Source organism: Mustela erminea, chromosome 12 (assembly GCF_009829155.1).
Source record: "Mustela erminea isolate mMusErm1 chromosome 12, mMusErm1.Pri, whole genome shotgun sequence".
NCBI classification, from domain to species: domain Eukaryota; kingdom Metazoa; phylum Chordata; class Mammalia; order Carnivora; family Mustelidae; genus Mustela; species Mustela erminea.
Window position 1 is genome coordinate 75,903,489 of NC_045625.1, and position 16,441 is coordinate 75,919,929.

Consider the following 16,441-nt stretch of genomic DNA (forward strand, 5'->3'; position numbering starts at 1 on the left):
TCATGACCTGAGCCGAAGGCAGAGGCTTAACCCACTGAGCCACCCAGGTGCCCTTATATTCCCTCCATTTCTATTTCCTTCTTTCCTAGTGGTGAGCCATCAGTCTTGCAAACTAGGACAATAAACTCTCTTGTAGCCTAATATATGCGTACTTACTTATAACCAAATATTAGCTTATATTTCTATGTTGATGGTATTTAAGCTTCTAGCACTCCTTGCAGAAGTCTATATACACATTTTATAAGTGTTCTATATGAGCAGTAGCAGTAGTAGGTAGCTGAAAAAGATCTCTTTGAAGAAAGAAACTAATCAGTTATGAAGAGGTGCAAAACCAAGAGTAAAACAAAAATGTGATTTTTTTCAAAGCAAATGGCTGAATGTTCAAATAACTTATATGTAGAAAAGAAAAAACAGGGACAACTTGGCGGCTCAGTCATTAAATATCTGCCTTCAGCTCAGGTCATGATCCCAGGGTCCTGGGACCCAGCCCTACGTCGGGTTCCCTGGTCAGCAGGGAGCCTGATTCTCCCCTCCCTCTGCCCGTGCTTGTGTTCCCTCTATCGCTGTCTCTCTCTCTGTCAAACGAATGAACAAAATCCTTAAAAAAGAAAAGAAGAAACATATCCGAGCCAAAATCTCCACATAGGAGAAAAATACTTAAAATAATAAAAGTGAAACAACAAAGCGAACAACTAGTAAAAAGTCTCAAAGGCCTAAGAGAATTCAACTGAAGTGGTCAGAAAGCCACAGTAAGAAAAACACATCTTAATACATACCACACTGAGGAGCACCTGGAGAAAGAGAAGAGTTTCACAGCTGGAGTAATAATCTAGACTAGGCTCACGAGAAGAAAGAAAGGTATTTTACAGAGAAAAGCTGGAAAGTATGTAGATAGTTTTCTAAAGTGGTATACACTGAATCCAAAATAGTTTACGATTAAGCAGATAATGAAAGAGTAAACTCACCGTAGTGATTTTGCCTTTTCTCTTGACTGGAAGGAATGGGCATGCTCTCACTTGAAGATCTTTAATGGCAGCAGTCATTGTATTGTTCTCAAGGTCACCTTTCCAACAAATTTCACATTGTGTTGTAAGGACTAAGGCAGGAGCATCACTTCTTGTCATATCAGCCACAAACACAATTTCGGGATTTTTAATAATAATATTAATTTCCCATTTGTCTGATTCTTGTACAGGTACTAAACAGAAACAAAAACATGTTCACATTTTAAAATATTTATAGATCTTTGTCTTACATATTATTTACGAATAATTATTTCTGAGAAAATGTTTTTTCATTCCAAGTAAAAAAATAAAAGAACTTAGATCCCAAAGGAATCTACTGCAATTCTCTTAGTGTAAGAGTTCACGATGCTATAGTCTCTAGAACATTTAAAAATGTGGGGAGAAAAACCCTAACTAACTAACTAATCCAGTTTCCAACTCTCAACTTGATACTACTTCTGCTCTACCATAAGGAATGAAGTATGTAAAAGATAGTGGAGAGCTATAAAGATAACAGAAATAAAAACAGAATAAAAGAAGTAGTTAGTATATTATCTGTAATTATGTAGAAATAAAAGTAGAAATAAAAGAAGTAGTTAGACTATTATCTGAAATTATGAAAAGTAATGGTTGATTTGTTATTCTCTCTACTTGTTTTTGTCAAAAAAATTCTTCGAAATTGCTGCTTGTAGGGAAGTCTATTTGTTTATATATTGTTCATAATTCGGGAACCCAATATATATTTATTTACATCCTGAAAAATACACAAACTGCACATTCTACTGGAAAGCACATTTAAGTTTTCCTTTTACCAATGAAAAATAAAAATTTTAATTTAGTAATTCACTTAACCTCATCATCTAGAAAGGTAATCAATGGTGAGTGCTACTGTAGCACTTCAGTTATAGGTATGAAATATTTTAGCTAATAACTAACCTTCTTCCTTAGCAGTCCATGTTTGAACACTGGTTTCTACAGCAGTGCCTGTGGTGTAGGCCTCAAGAAAGACATTTGCAACTGTCAGCAGAAATTCCACACTTGCACAAATATACATCTCTTGAAGGACTAAGTCACTTGTCCAACCATCTCTGACTTTTCTGTACTTGACATCCATCATGTCCTTTTTGTCAAACCCAACTGTCAGTCCTATCATTCTGAAAAACACAATAACAACAATTCATCTTACAAATAACCAAACACACCAACAAAAGGCAAAAGACCTCTTAACCATTTACTAACAGCAAACCAGCATTCTGAAGTTATTTCTCCCAGGAAGGTCACAAAGTATTCCAAACAACAGACTTAGAAACTTCTGGAGCACAACTGTTTCATAAACTAGGAAGTACATCTGTAAGAAATTAGAATCTCAGCATATTTGTCATATTTTTCATGTTTTTCCCTCAATTTTTCATGTTTTCATGTTTACAACTTGCAGAGATCAATAATAATTTAAATAGAGATTAATGTAAAAATCCAATTTAATTGCACTATTTATTTCTACTTAACCAATTCACTGACCATCCAGTAAGAATAGTACATAAGACTGAGAACCATAACTCCATTAAACTGAAGTTCTGAAGATCTTGTGATGCACCCAGAAAACAAGCATGCAACTTCAGGAATATGTTTAATAAAATATCATCAACCATTTCTCAAGTAAAAAGTAAGAATACTATTACCTAGGAGTTGCCTTCTTGACATGAGGCCTTTTATCATCTAAAATACAGTTTTTTAATGAAAAGGAAGAAAATGTTGAGTCATCTGTATACATTTTTGCAGTGCTTATGATATTCTCCAACTTAAATTCAGCAAGTTTCAGAGAAGGATCACGAACATCTACAAAGGAAGTCTGTGGAAGAGGAAATCAATACAACTTTTACACAAAAACAAAGTCTAATTCTTCTTTTAAGATATGAACTACCACCTTCTCTATCTCTATAGGGCTTGCTAATGAAAGGCCAAAAAAATTTCACTTAAAATTTTATTTTTTAGGGGCGCCTGGGTGGCTCAGTGGGTTAAAGCCTCTGCCTTCGGCTCAGGTCATGATCTCAGGATCCTGGAATCGAGCTCTGCATCAGGCTCTCTGCTCAGCGGGGAGCCTGCTTCCACCTCTCTCTCTCTGCCTGCCTCTCTGCCTACTTGTGAGCTCTGTCTGTCAAATAAATAAATAAAATCTTTAAAAAAAATTATTTTTTACATCACTGAGTTTAGGAAAGATAACTCATCTTAAAAGGGCAATGGTTAAACTTGGTATTAAAGTGAAATGATCAATAACATTTTTCAGAGGAAAAGAGACTCCAAAATACATACAAATTATTAACAACAGTTACTTTAATAATAAGCGTTCACTTATATAATTTTTATCAAGTGAGAAAATATTTTTTCTTCCTAACTCACCTGGTCAGGACCCGGACTGTACAGAACCATGGTGAGATAGTCGGTTCTGAAGCTCATATTCAGTGTTGTCTTAACTTGAGAGGCCTGTGAATGGATTTCTACCACAGCAGCAGTCACTACAGTTGTTCCTTGGAAAAATTCAAAGTTATTGGGTAAAAAAAATCAAGAAAGGTAAAAATCATGAAAATAGGTTTTAATAGGTTTAGCAGAATTTTCAATTAAATATGTAGAATAATGTTACTCAAGAAAAGAATAAAGATTAGAAAATTCAGAAGTTGAATTCAGTAATGCCCAGCTTGGGATTCTTTCCATGATAGCTTAGGAATATTAATTAACACTTGGTGCCTCCATTTCCATTTTTGTAAGGTGAGAATAACAGAACTAACCACTGGGTTTGTTTTGGGGATCAAGTGAAAGAGTATGTACAAAATACTTATTAGACTACCTGGTGCATAGTTTAATATTTAAATTTTACTTCAAAAAATTAAAACCAAACAAGATACCTTAGATATTTTAAACAACTGTCACACTGAAAAGAAGAATCCAAAATTCCTTCTTTTCTGCATTCTAATTTTGAGTCAAGGCATTATATGTACACGGAATATATTAAATGAGCTTTTAATTTAAAATACAGCAATTACTAATTCTCACAGTAGCCAACTCCACAGATCAGTGCCACCACGTAACTTATTTTTAATTTAGGTAAAATTTATATCAGTAAAATAAGTTGATAGCAACTGAACAATTTAATGAGATTTTGTACATCCACACTACCAACACTCCCATTAAGATTACTAAATATTGGGGTGCCTGGGTGGCTCAGTGGGTTAAAACCTCTGCCTTCGGCTCAGGTCATGATCCCAGAGTCCTGGGACCGAGTACCACATTGGGTTCCTTTTCACCACAGATCCTGCTTCTCGCTCTGCCTGCCACTCTCCTTGCTTGTGTTCTCTCCCTCTCTCTGATACATAAATAAAATCTTTTTAAAAAAAAGTTTTGGCTTTCAAATATGTCTTTCATCCATCTCAAATTAATTTCTGTGTATGGCATTAAGGGACAAGCTTCAATATTTCCTGTTAAAAGGTTTATCCTTTCCCTATTGACTAGTCTTTGTTGTTGAAAATCAGTTGACTCTACTTGTGGGTTTTCTGGACTCTTCAGTTTTACAAATCTGTCTATGCTAACTTGTTTCAGATTTACTGCAAATTTTGAAATCAGACAGTATAAATTTTTATCTTTCACAATTTTTTTTTTTTTTTTTTTGCCCTTTGTTTTGGGTTTTTTCCGGCTTTCTAATCAAAGGCATTTTTACTTCTTTCTACTCTGCAGACGTCTTAATCCTTCTCCTGGCCTTATCACGCTGTCCATGGCTATTAGTTAATCTGGTATGATGACGATTCTGAACACTTTCTACTTATGCCCACTTTAGGGGGAAAACATAAAACTTCAGTATTAAGTATGCCTTTTAGATATTTCTAATTTTCATCATAAATAGGTGCAGAATTTTGTCAAATGTTTTTTCTGCATCTACTGAGATATGATTTTTTTCCCTCTTTGTTAATTTGGTATATTAATTGATTTTTGGCTGTTAAACCAACTTTTGCATTTTGAGATAATTCTCACCTGGTCAAGATGAATATCTTATATCCTTATTGCTGGATTCAGTATATTAATATGTTGTTAAGAATTTCCATGTCTGCGTTCATGAAGGATATTAGTGTGTGAAATTCTTTTTTTTTAAAAAGACTTTTTATTTTTTTAACCACGGTAATGCTGGCTTTAGAAAATGGCCAAGGAAGTGTTCCCTCCTTTTATTTTCCAGAAGAGTTTGTATATCACATTATTTTGAATGTCAATATTTATAGAATTTATCATTAAAATTCAATTCCTTTAACAGATACAGGGATACTCAGACTTCTTATTTCTTCTTATGTCAACTCTGGCAACTTTGTGTTTTCCAGAAAATTTGTCCATTTCAAACAAGTTGTAGAATTTACTCACAAAATAATCCGTAATAGTCCCTTATTGTCTTGATAGCAATCTGCAATATCTATTTAATTCTGATACTGATAATTTGTTCTCTCTCTCACTCCTTTGTCCTATTAAGGATTCATAAACTTTATTCATTTTTTCCAATGAAAACAATCTCTGACTTTGCTAATTTTCTCCACTGTATGTCTACTTCTCTTCAATTGATTTCTATTCCTATCTGTAATACTGCTTCCTTTTATTTACTTTGGATTTAATTTGCTCTTTTTCTCCTACTTTCTCCAGGCAAAACCTTTAATCTTTTTAAACTCTGTTCTATCCTCATCAAATCCCTTACAGCTACAAAGTTCTTTCAGCAGTGCTTTAATTGCATTCCACAAATTTTTATTAGATTTTATGTTCATTACCTTCCAGTTTAAATAATTTTCTAATTTTCTTTGTCTTTTTTAAGATTTTATTTCTTTATTTGACAGAGAGAGAGATCACAAGTAGGCAGAGAGGGAGGCAGAAAGGCAGGCGGGGAGAGAGGGGGAAGCAGGCTCCCTGCTGAGCAGAGAATCAGATGTGGGAATCAATCCCAGGACCCTGAGATCATGACCTGAGCTGAAGGCAGAGGCTTAACCCACTAAGCCACCCAGGCACCCCACTTCCTTGTCTTTTTTGACCTACAGGTTACTTAAAAATTGTTTAATGTCCAAGTATTTCAAGCTTTTTTAACATCCTGACTGACTTCTAAGTGAATTCCGTATGACCAGAGAACTTCATTGTCCCCAGAATGGTTTACCCTTGTGACTATTCCAAGAGCCCGTTAACAAAAAATGAAAAAAGTGCATTCTGCAATTACTGAGTGTAGTATTATACTAACGTCACTTAGGTGAGTTTGTTAACAGTGTTCAAATGCTTTGTATTCTGATTTTTTTTTTAATTTTCTATCAACTACTAAGAGTGGTATGCTAAATCCACAACTGATTCTGTGTATGTATATTTCTTCCTTCAGTTTTGTCAATTTTTGCTGCATGTTTTGAAGTTCTGTTACTAGTTACATTTAAAGTTGTTGGATCTTTTTTGTGAATGGATCCCTTTATCATTGTTAAAAAAAAAAAAAACGAACTTGTAAAGAATCATTTCTGAGTTCACCAGGAGAAAATGAAGCCTACTAGGTTTATTTTCATGGTATACAGGAGGAATAGCTAAAATTGTAGGGGTGATAATGTTACTATGACTACATTTAAAAAGTAAAGTTCTGTGGTGCCTGGGCGGGTCAGTCAGTTAAGCATCTGTCTTTGGCTCAGGTCATGATCACTGAGTCCTGGGATCATGCCCTGCACTGGGTTCCCGGCTCAGCAGGGAGTCTGCTCCATCCCACTCATACTCTTTCTCACTCTCTCTCAAATGTGTAAATAAAATCTTTTAAAAACAAAAAAATAAAAAGTAAAGTTCTTACTACTTAAATATCGATTAAAGATATATAACATCCGAGATTTGCTTTAAAGTCATCTAGTGGGGGTGGGGGAAAGAATATGCAGACTTGAGGCTGTGATAAGGCAGCCACATGATACCAGTTGCTGAAACTGTGTTGATGGGTGTGTGTGGATTCATTCCTTTATTCCTTCCTCTTTGGTGTATGTGCAAACTTCAAGAAAATTAATAAAACAATAATGTACTTAAATGTCTATTTTTCTTTTATTTCAGACGTTATCTTTACACTCCCCACTACTTAAGTCCTTACCACTTCCTCTATCTGTCCTATCTTCATATCTTCCAGCTTTGGTCAGTTATGTCTTCATTTCTACATTAACACGATTAATAACCTTTATGTTCTTATTTACACAGTAAGATTTCTCCCTTCTTAGGAACCAAAAACATGTCGCCTTTTCCATATCACTCACGTAATGCAGCTAATTATTCCCTCATTCCACATATTTGATGAAATTTATACTATTTTTTAAAAGACATTCTTCCACTTTACAAAATTTTTCTTATGGCTTTCTGAATTCCTCTGTAATGAATAGCCCAATAAAATAGAAAATTTTGGGATTCCTGTTCAATGCACTTCTGGGTAGGCGCATTGTTTCTGGATCCCATGTGTCTTTTTTCCTGGATTCCTTGTTTGTTTCACTAGGTTAAATTTTCAAACAAATTTCTTTAGGAATGAGTATGAAAGAAGTAAACTTTGAGTCACTAGAAATTTGAGAATTATTGTGTTTTCACATTTTATGGTTTGACTATATATAGAATCCTAACTTCAAAATCATTTCCTTAGAAATCTAACTATAGTTCTCCATTCTTTGATCATCCGTCTACCCTGTCCCATTGAGTTTTGCTCACGGCAATCTGATTCCAATCACTTTTTTCCCAAGCCCCTAGTAAACAGCTTGCTTTTGTTCTGAAACTAAGAATCTGATCTTTGTTGTTCTGACATTTCATGAAAATGTGTTTGCATGGGCAATCTTTGTTTATCCCATCTGCTAGAAACTTATTAGATTTTTTATATCCAAGAATTTATTTCCATATTTATTTACCTCTAAAGATTTTCTTCTATCATTTCTTTGAAAGATTCTTCTCTTCCATTTTCTCAGTTAGTTTTCCTAACACACTTATTATTCGGGATTTTGCAACTTTTTGAAAGGTCTATACTTCGTAAGTTTTATCTCATTTTATGTCTCTGTGGCTTATTTTTCTGCTGTGTCATGGGCGATTACATCAACTATATATTCCAACTCAGTACTTACAATTTAACCTCATGCTTACTGCATTTGTTCTGTTTCAAAATTTCACCAGTCATATTTAGTCATATTCAGTCATATTTTACTTGATAGTCATCAAGTGTAAGAACTCTTTCTTATCTTGAGAGGGTGGAAAATAGTGAGGGTAAGCTACAGTTTCTATATTCTCAAAATCCTCTGATTATGAATTAGAGTTTGTTTACATTCTTGTTACATGAATTATTTCTGTTTCACTAAGAAAATAATATTCAGTTATCCTGGTTTCTTTTATGATTAACTTCTTGCTATTTTCTTAACCTAACGGTGAATATTTTAACAATAAAGGACTGGGCTGATTATTCTATCCAGTAAGAATAGAGTTTCATGTAAAGTCCTAAGTGTAGTGTTAGGACTCTCCCTGAATGGAAGAGGTGTGTGTTATCTCAGGGCTTTGCAAGAGGGTCTGGTAGATTAGTAAGTGTCATTTAGAGCGAAGGTTTGAGGATCCCCTAAAATGCCAGAATGAGAACTCTATTCTTACGAAGCATAGTCCTCCCAGCAACCTTAACGGACTCAATTCTCTCTTGTGTGCTGTTGCTAAACTTAGAACCCAGACAGGTTCCACATACCACATTAAATCGAGTATTAGACAAAACCTCTTTCTGAGTTACAGTTCCCCCTGCCCTCCTCTACCTATCTTCCAGATGCTTGCTGAAATTCATCATTTAGTAATGATCATTCTTTCTTGACATCCTTAGTATTTCGATACTCCTAATTTAATGTAATATATTCTATCTGGGATATATGCTGCACTAAGAACTAGGGAGAAGAGGTGGATGGGGAGAAAAATTGAAAAGAAGGATGTATGGGGCAGTTGGAATAACAAGAATAAATATGAAGGAATTTTGTCACAACACAACTAAGAATTTTGATTCAACAGAAAAAAAAAAGAATGCCTAATAACAATTTGGAGATGCCCACATAGGATTAGCTAATTATACAAGATCTATAAATCTTATTTTCAAAAATGCAAACTAGAGACTGGAAAGGAAGGAGAAAGAAGTGTGGGATTAGAGATGGGAAGGGGAAGGTTAATGGTAAGTTAAGAACATACCTTCTAAATGGTGGGAAGCATTAGTAGCCCCACTATTAACACTATTCTGATCTTTTACTCCTGCAGGTGAGGCACCACCACCTTCTTCGTACCATATATTGCCATATAATGTTTTAAAAATAGTTGTTATATCTTCTTGACTAAGAATGAACTGTGAAAAGAAAGATTTGTTTATTTTAACACTACTTTATGTAGTTAGAAATTTGCTTGCATTGAAAAGCATGTGTTTCATCCCAGTCCTCTACAAACCAATTTTTTAATGCAATAGATAATTCTACTAATAGGTTATTCAGTTTCCTAAATGACCATGTAATCTTTAGTACCTTGTGAAGTACGGAAATTAGATGTCAATACCAATGAAACTATGAATGTTAAGTTTTTTGTTATGAACATATCAATTATCCTAATAATTTAAAACTTTTAAAATGAACTTTCATTTATCTAGTTATTTTGCATTTTTTTAGTTACTAAACACCTCAATTTACAAATTACTCAAAAATGTTGATCTGCATCATGAAAAATAGTTCACAATGTATTTTATATAAATTATTATTTCATTTGAACCTAACAAAAGTTATAGGTATAAAGAATATACCCTGACTGTGTAAGAAGCTGAGACTTAAATGGTTAAATATCATACTTAAATCCACTTAAAGAACTCATGCTCCCCATGTCTTGTGAATTTAGCCTAAAATTACCAACATAAGAGCTATGATGGTTGATCCCAGGGTCCTGGGATCATGCCTCGCATTGGGCTCTTTGCTCAGCAGGGAGCCTGCTTCCCTTCCTCTCTCTCTGCCTACTTGTGACCTCTGTCAAATAAATAAATAAAATCTTAAAAAAAAAAAAAAGCTATGATGGTTAATTCTACATTGACTCGGCTAGATCACAGGACCTACATATTTGGTCCAGTATTATTCAAGATGTCACACACATGATATGTATATAGAATACACACAGGATGCACAGACCATCTACAAATACCAGCCGCCTTCTGGGGCAGGCCAACCAGGATGAAATTGACTCTTCATGATCCACCCAAGTAGTTAACAGCTGTTGCAGCCTGGCTCAGGAGACCACATCTTTGACCCCTCCCAAACCTCATCCTGAGTGTCAGGGAGAAGCTAAAATGGAGTCATCAAGAAGTCAATCTACTGTATCCAGACCAAGTGTATACATAAACACACACACACACATCCTATTGACTATGTTTCTCTGGAGAACTTAAACACAATAGCAATCCTGTGAAACAACAAAACAAAACAAAAAACTATGAGTTTTAAATTGATACACTTAATCATCTCAAAGAAATAATTCCACAAAATGAGTTTTATTTGTACCAGGATTCCTTTGACTATAGTTCATATGAGACATACTAGTCCAGTGTTTTCATTCATGACATCTTGTGTTTACTTTGTAGTTGATATTACAAAACTAGTATGTTCATATAAATTAATAAGCTGAAGTTAAATATTACAACCATATCTAAACCATGTCTTTTCATTGGTACCTGTATACCGAATGCCCTGCAAATATGGATATTAATGATCACGCTTCACTCTTGCTAACACCTCAGTCCAAGAATTGCAAGAACTATAAGGATCCCAGGACTACAGGTCCATGGGGCCTACAAGTCAGGACAGGCTATCTTGCTACTCCCAAATGTCTGACAAGTCAGAAACCATAAGATGCAGCACTTAGTCTAGATGCATTAGAGTAACTGATTCCAACCTCTCCCTGATCAAGGAGGGGTCAAATATGTATACCCAGGTCCATATCCACTGACTATTCAGGTGGATCAGGACAGGGAAGAGCCAATTTCATCTGCCCTGGAAGGCCGCCAACCCTTTACAGATGGTCTGCACTAGCACCTGGACATGCTACATGCATTCTTCCTGGGGAAGAATGAAGCCAGATGGTGTCCCTGCTGCCCCACAGAGATCTCTCTAAGACCTGGGCCTACCAAGGAGAGGATCTGTGCAGTATGCTGGGTGAAAGATGCTACTTATGTTTCAAAAGTTTCTACCAGTTGTTTTAAAAGATACAGAGACTTCAATTTTTATCTTAGGACAACACTTTCTGGGGCACCCGGGTGGCTCAGTCAGTTAAGTGTTTGCCTTCCACTCGGGTCATGATCTCAGGGGTCCTGGGATCAAGCCCTGCATCAGGCTCCCTGCTCAGCAGGGGTCTGCTTCTCCTCTCCCTCTGCCTCTAACCTCCACTTGTGTGCTCTCTCCCTCTCTCTCTCATAAATAAATAAAATCTTAAAAAAAAAAAAAGACACTTTGCATTTACAAGTTAGGGAATCTAATACGATCATATACACTAAGAGCTTAAGGATTTTCAGCTGAGATGATCATGTTTTAAACTCTAAATATATTTCTGAATTAAAACCTGAAAACTTTAAAAATGATGGTTTTCTCTTTTTGAATATATTTTTTGGGGAAGAGAAACAAAGGAAAGTGGGGTGGGAGGAGGGAAGAGAATCTGTTGAGTAGGCTTTCTAAGTAACCTTCCAGAGTATGTGCTACTGACACTTTAGCAAAGCATGTGATACAGTTTTGACATCTGTTCAGTCAAAAGGGAAGATAGGAAACTTTGGATAGTTACATTAGAGATCTGTGAAGCAGTATCAACCAATAACTAGGTAACATTATGCATGAGGAACGGACCCATTTGCCATCTTCATCATCAGCCTCTTCCATTTTTTTTTAAAAAAGATTTTATTTATTTATTTGAAAGACAGACAGTGAGAGAGAGCATGAGGGGAGAAAGTCAGAGGGAGAAGCAGACTCCCCAAGGAGCTGGGAGCCCAATGCAGGACTCACTCCCGGGACTCCAGGATCGTCACCTGAGCCAAAGGCAGCTGCTTAACTAAGCCACCCACGCACCCGCCCCTTCCCTTTCTTCTAGGACCTTCTCTATGTTATTTTACATATTATCATGGCGTTAAATACCATCTAGATGCTGCTGACTTTAACATTATTATTTCCAGCCAAGGCCTCTCCACTAAGTTCTAAATTAATATAATCCAATTGACTACTTAGCATGTCTGATATTTGCTTCATCTATGGAATTTACTATTTTTATAAGTATTTTAATTACATGCCTATATACTTTTTTATAGTCTAACTCTCACACTTCTAGAGCACTATGACTGCTAAACCTCCTATTGGACTGGTTAGATTCCATGAAACCAGGACAAAATGCAATAGTTTCCTTGCCACAGTCTCTCCATATATAACATAGGATCTAACAGAGAGTAGCCATTCAAATGTTTGCTGCATGAATGGAGAACATTCAGTGAATTTTAATATAGCTACTATTTATATATAGTAATTTTGACAGAGCTGATAAATATGGAACATCTACACCAAAATATCTTATGTTTCCAAGCAATATTTTTAACCAACAAAACAGAAATCAACAAGCATCCAAAAAGTTACCTCCATGGGCTTTAGCTGAGCATTTATATTAAAACAAGGAACTTCCTGGTACCACTCCCAAGATAAATTTCGCTCAACAATCACCTCAAGATTTAATGGTAATAGCAGATCTAGTACTTCCTGGTATGCATCATCAAGAAATTGAGTCCTGTAAGTAGAAATAAAATTGCTTTGTTCCTATACCCATAGTAAAAAAAAATTTTTAAATTTATCATTCCATATTCAAATAGTAAGAATCAATAATTTTTGTATGTAAAGAAAAATAAAATCTACCCAGCCTCCAAGTCAAAATGAGAGACATTCCATCCCACTGTGAATTTAGGTAACTTTCTCTGAGCTCAAGTTATCCATATTGTAGAGAAATCAATCTTCAGAATAAGATTTTGCAGTATGTTAAAAAGTGCCAAAAATATGTAAGTTGGATAGTAAACCCTTAAAATGAGGACTATCTCTACATAACTGGAAAACATAACATTATAGAAGACCTCATTAGAAAAACAACTTAATTCACTAACTTAGGTATAAAGAATACCACATATCTCTTTAACCTGATAGCAAACCATACAGACCATATAAAATTTCTATTTCTGTGGATGAAAAACAGTTGAATATAGGCAATTTCATATTAAGATGAACCATTATTTACCTTTCTAAATATTTGTAAGAGTAGGACTGACTCAGGAATGATGAAAAACAGTAGGTTACTTAACCCATTTCACAGAAGCCTTTCACTGTACATTCAAGTGACATAATCAAAGTGTTATACTTAATAATGTACTTACATTTTAACTGGCAACAAATTCCATATCATTCAACTAGAGTATGAAGCAGAATTTTAGATTCACTTACTCAAGCGGAGAGAAATGCAGGAGTCATCAGGGATCTCTCAGAATGCCTAGTATCATACCATTTTATGAATTAACTATAGAGTAACACTATACTCATGCATGCACACTTGCAATCTCCACTTAACGGGAATAAATTAGGAAATCTAAAAGGCTCATAAAGACTATTTCAAATGCTGTTTTATTTTTTATGTTTAATATTATTTTTAATTTTTTAAATTCCAGTATAATTAACATAGTGGTATTATTAGTTTCAGGCGTACAATATACCGGTTCAACAATTCCACACAATACTAAGTGTTCATCAAGACAAGTACATTCTTAATCCCTTTCACTTTCTTCACCCATCTATCCACCCATCTCCCCTCTGGTAACCATCTTAACTCTATAGTTAAGAGTCTGTTTTTTATGCTTATTTTTAGTTTGTTTATTTGTTTCTCAAACTATATGAGTGAAATCCTATATATTTGTCGTCTGCCAAATGACCTATTTCACTTAGCATTATACCCTCCAGATCCATCCATTTGTTGCAAGCAAGTTATTTTTATTTTTTTAATCAGTATTTTTATAATACTCTGATACACACACACACACACATCACTTCCTTATTCATCTATCGACGGTCCCCTGAGCTGCTTCCATAATTTGGCTATTTGTTGCCTCCTGACTGCACATGGAGAAGAATGAGGCACAAAGAAGTTAGTTGCAAGAGAATGGGAGTAGGGGGTCGACAGTCTTAGCCCCCTGCTCCTATTCTCTTGCAGCTAACTTATTTGTGCCTCATTCTTCTCCCATGTGCCGTCAGGAGGCAGCAGCTAGTAGAAATAATGCTGCAGTAAACATAGGAGTGCATAACCTTTTTTGCATTTGTTTTTCATATTATTTGGATAAACACCCACTAGTGGAATTAATGGATTATATGGCAATTCTATTTTTAATTTTTTGAGGAACCTCCATACTGTTTTCCACAGTGGCTGTACCAGTTTGCATTTTCACTGACAGAGCACAAGGGTTCCTTTTTCTCCACATCCTTACCAACACTGTTGTCTTCTTGTGTTTTTGATTCTAGCCATTCTAACAGGTGTGTGATCATATCTCAATGTATGCAATGATATCTCAATGATTTTCATTTCCCTGATAATGAGTAATGCTGGGCATCTTTTCATGTGTCTGGGGTCATCTAGATGTCTTCTTTGGAGAAATGTCTGTTCCTCTCCAGCCAATTTTTAAAAATGGATGTGTGTGTGTGTGTGTGTGTGTGTACACGCATATGCACATGCATTTAACTTCTTTATGTATTTTGGATAATAACCCCTTACCAGATTTATCATTTGAAAATATCTTCTCCCATTCACTAGGTTGCCTTTTGATTTGTTGATTATTTACTTTGTTGGGCAGAAGATTTTTATTCTGCTATAGTCCCAATAGTCTATTTTTGCTTTTGTTTCCCTTGTATGGAACTGCTTTCTGTTCTCTTGCTGCTTTAAAGATTCTATCACTACTTCTTCCCCATTTTAATTGCTATGTGTCTTGGTGTGGACCTTCTTGAGCTGATTTTGCTGGGGGCTCTTTCTGCTTCCTGGATCTGGATTTCTGTTTCTTTCCCCAGGTTTGGGAAGGTTTCAGCTATTATTTATTCAAATTTTCTGCCACCTTTTCTCTCTTCCTCTTCTGGAATCCTGATGGTATGAATGCTATTATCCTTCACGGTGGTGCTGAGTTCCCTTAATCTACTTTCATTTTTTTATTACTCTTTTCTCTCTGATTGATTGCTTTCCACTGCTCTGTCCACCAGGCCGGGGATCCAACTTTCTGCTTCCTCTAGTCTATTTATTCCCTCTCATGTATTTTAAACTTGTTATTGAGTTATTAATTTCTGCTTAGTTCTGTCTTCTTTCTCTTTGTTAAATTTCTCCACTGAAGTTCTCCCTTCTTTTCTCAAGTCCAATGAGTATCTTTATGACCATTAGTTTAAATTCTGTCCGGTATATTATCTCCATTTTGTTTGGCTCTTGTGACTTTTGTCCTGTTCTTTCATTTGGGACATATTCCTCTGTCTCCTCACTTTGTCTACTCTGTGTCTGTTTCCATGTGTTATGAAAATCAGCTATGTCTCCTACTCTTCAAAGTCATGGCCTTATGAAGAAGTCCTGTAGTGTCCTACAGTGCAATGTCCCTTGTTCACCAGAATGCAGTGCTTCAGGAGCATCCTCTAGGTGTTATATGCACCCTACACTATTGGCTGAGCTGAACATACCATCAGTCCAGTTGCGTGAGATGACTCTCTTTGCCTATTGTGGGCAGAGTTTGGTCCCCGTGTTGTCTAGTCGTCCAGTCTAGAGATTCCTATTAACTTTGGTCAGAACAGGTATTTGGCAGAGCAGTGCTAGAGATGAACTACAGGAACCTCTCCCTGTATTGTCCCTGAGAAGCATGTGTTAGTGGGTGGGTCCTGAAATCAGACGAGATGTCTGCCCCCAGGCTACTGCTGAGGCCATAGGTGAACTGCTGTGTGTGTGGTTATTTCCCTTCATCCTGCTGCAGGAGTCACTTTGAAATGGTGGTGGCCCTTTATGGAGATGCTTGCACACTTCCAGGCCTGTGCTACCTCTTTGGATGGACTCCTGCCAAGGGCACGTTGGAGAGGGAAGATCCAGCAGAGAATGCGGGGGAAGAAAGTGTGGTGCCAGCAAGGTGTGCACTGGTCTGCTATGGAAGGGGACCTCCCACCAACTAGGAAAACTGCCCAGCCAGGATGGCTGGAGTGGGTCTGCAGAGCATGCAGGAACAGGGTGTATGATCAGCAAGCTGGGTGGAGAGTGTCTGTGCTACGCTGGTTACCACAAAGGTCCATGTATGCTGGCTGTGGTACAGGAGGGTAATGGCAACAGTCAGCTTATTTGTTCTTGCGTAAGACTCCCTAACACCCCCTATCCCTTCT

General features: G+C 36.2%; 1 protein-coding gene across 6 annotated transcripts in view; it reads right to left on the reverse strand.

Moving 5' to 3' along the window:
- The window catches only part of VPS13A (vacuolar protein sorting 13 homolog A), a 231,275-nt gene that overhangs the window by 87,496 nt on the left and 127,338 nt on the right, over window positions 1-16,441 (reverse strand). For all 6 annotated transcript variants that reach the window (XR_004277231.1, XM_032306307.1, XM_032306303.1 and 3 more), the window contains exons 34-39: window positions 12,656-12,803; window positions 9,210-9,360; window positions 3,402-3,529; window positions 2,684-2,853; window positions 1,941-2,158; window positions 966-1,198 (exon numbers count right to left, since the gene is read on the reverse strand). Coding sequence is in view for 5 of the 6 variants with exons in the window: in XM_032306307.1 (XP_032162198.1) it covers window positions 966-1,198; window positions 1,941-2,158; window positions 2,684-2,853; window positions 3,402-3,529; window positions 9,210-9,360; window positions 12,656-12,803 (1,048 nt within the window). In the remaining variant the exon portion in view is untranslated. The remainder of the gene's footprint in view (window positions 1-965; window positions 1,199-1,940; window positions 2,159-2,683; window positions 2,854-3,401; window positions 3,530-9,209; window positions 9,361-12,655; window positions 12,804-16,441) is intronic.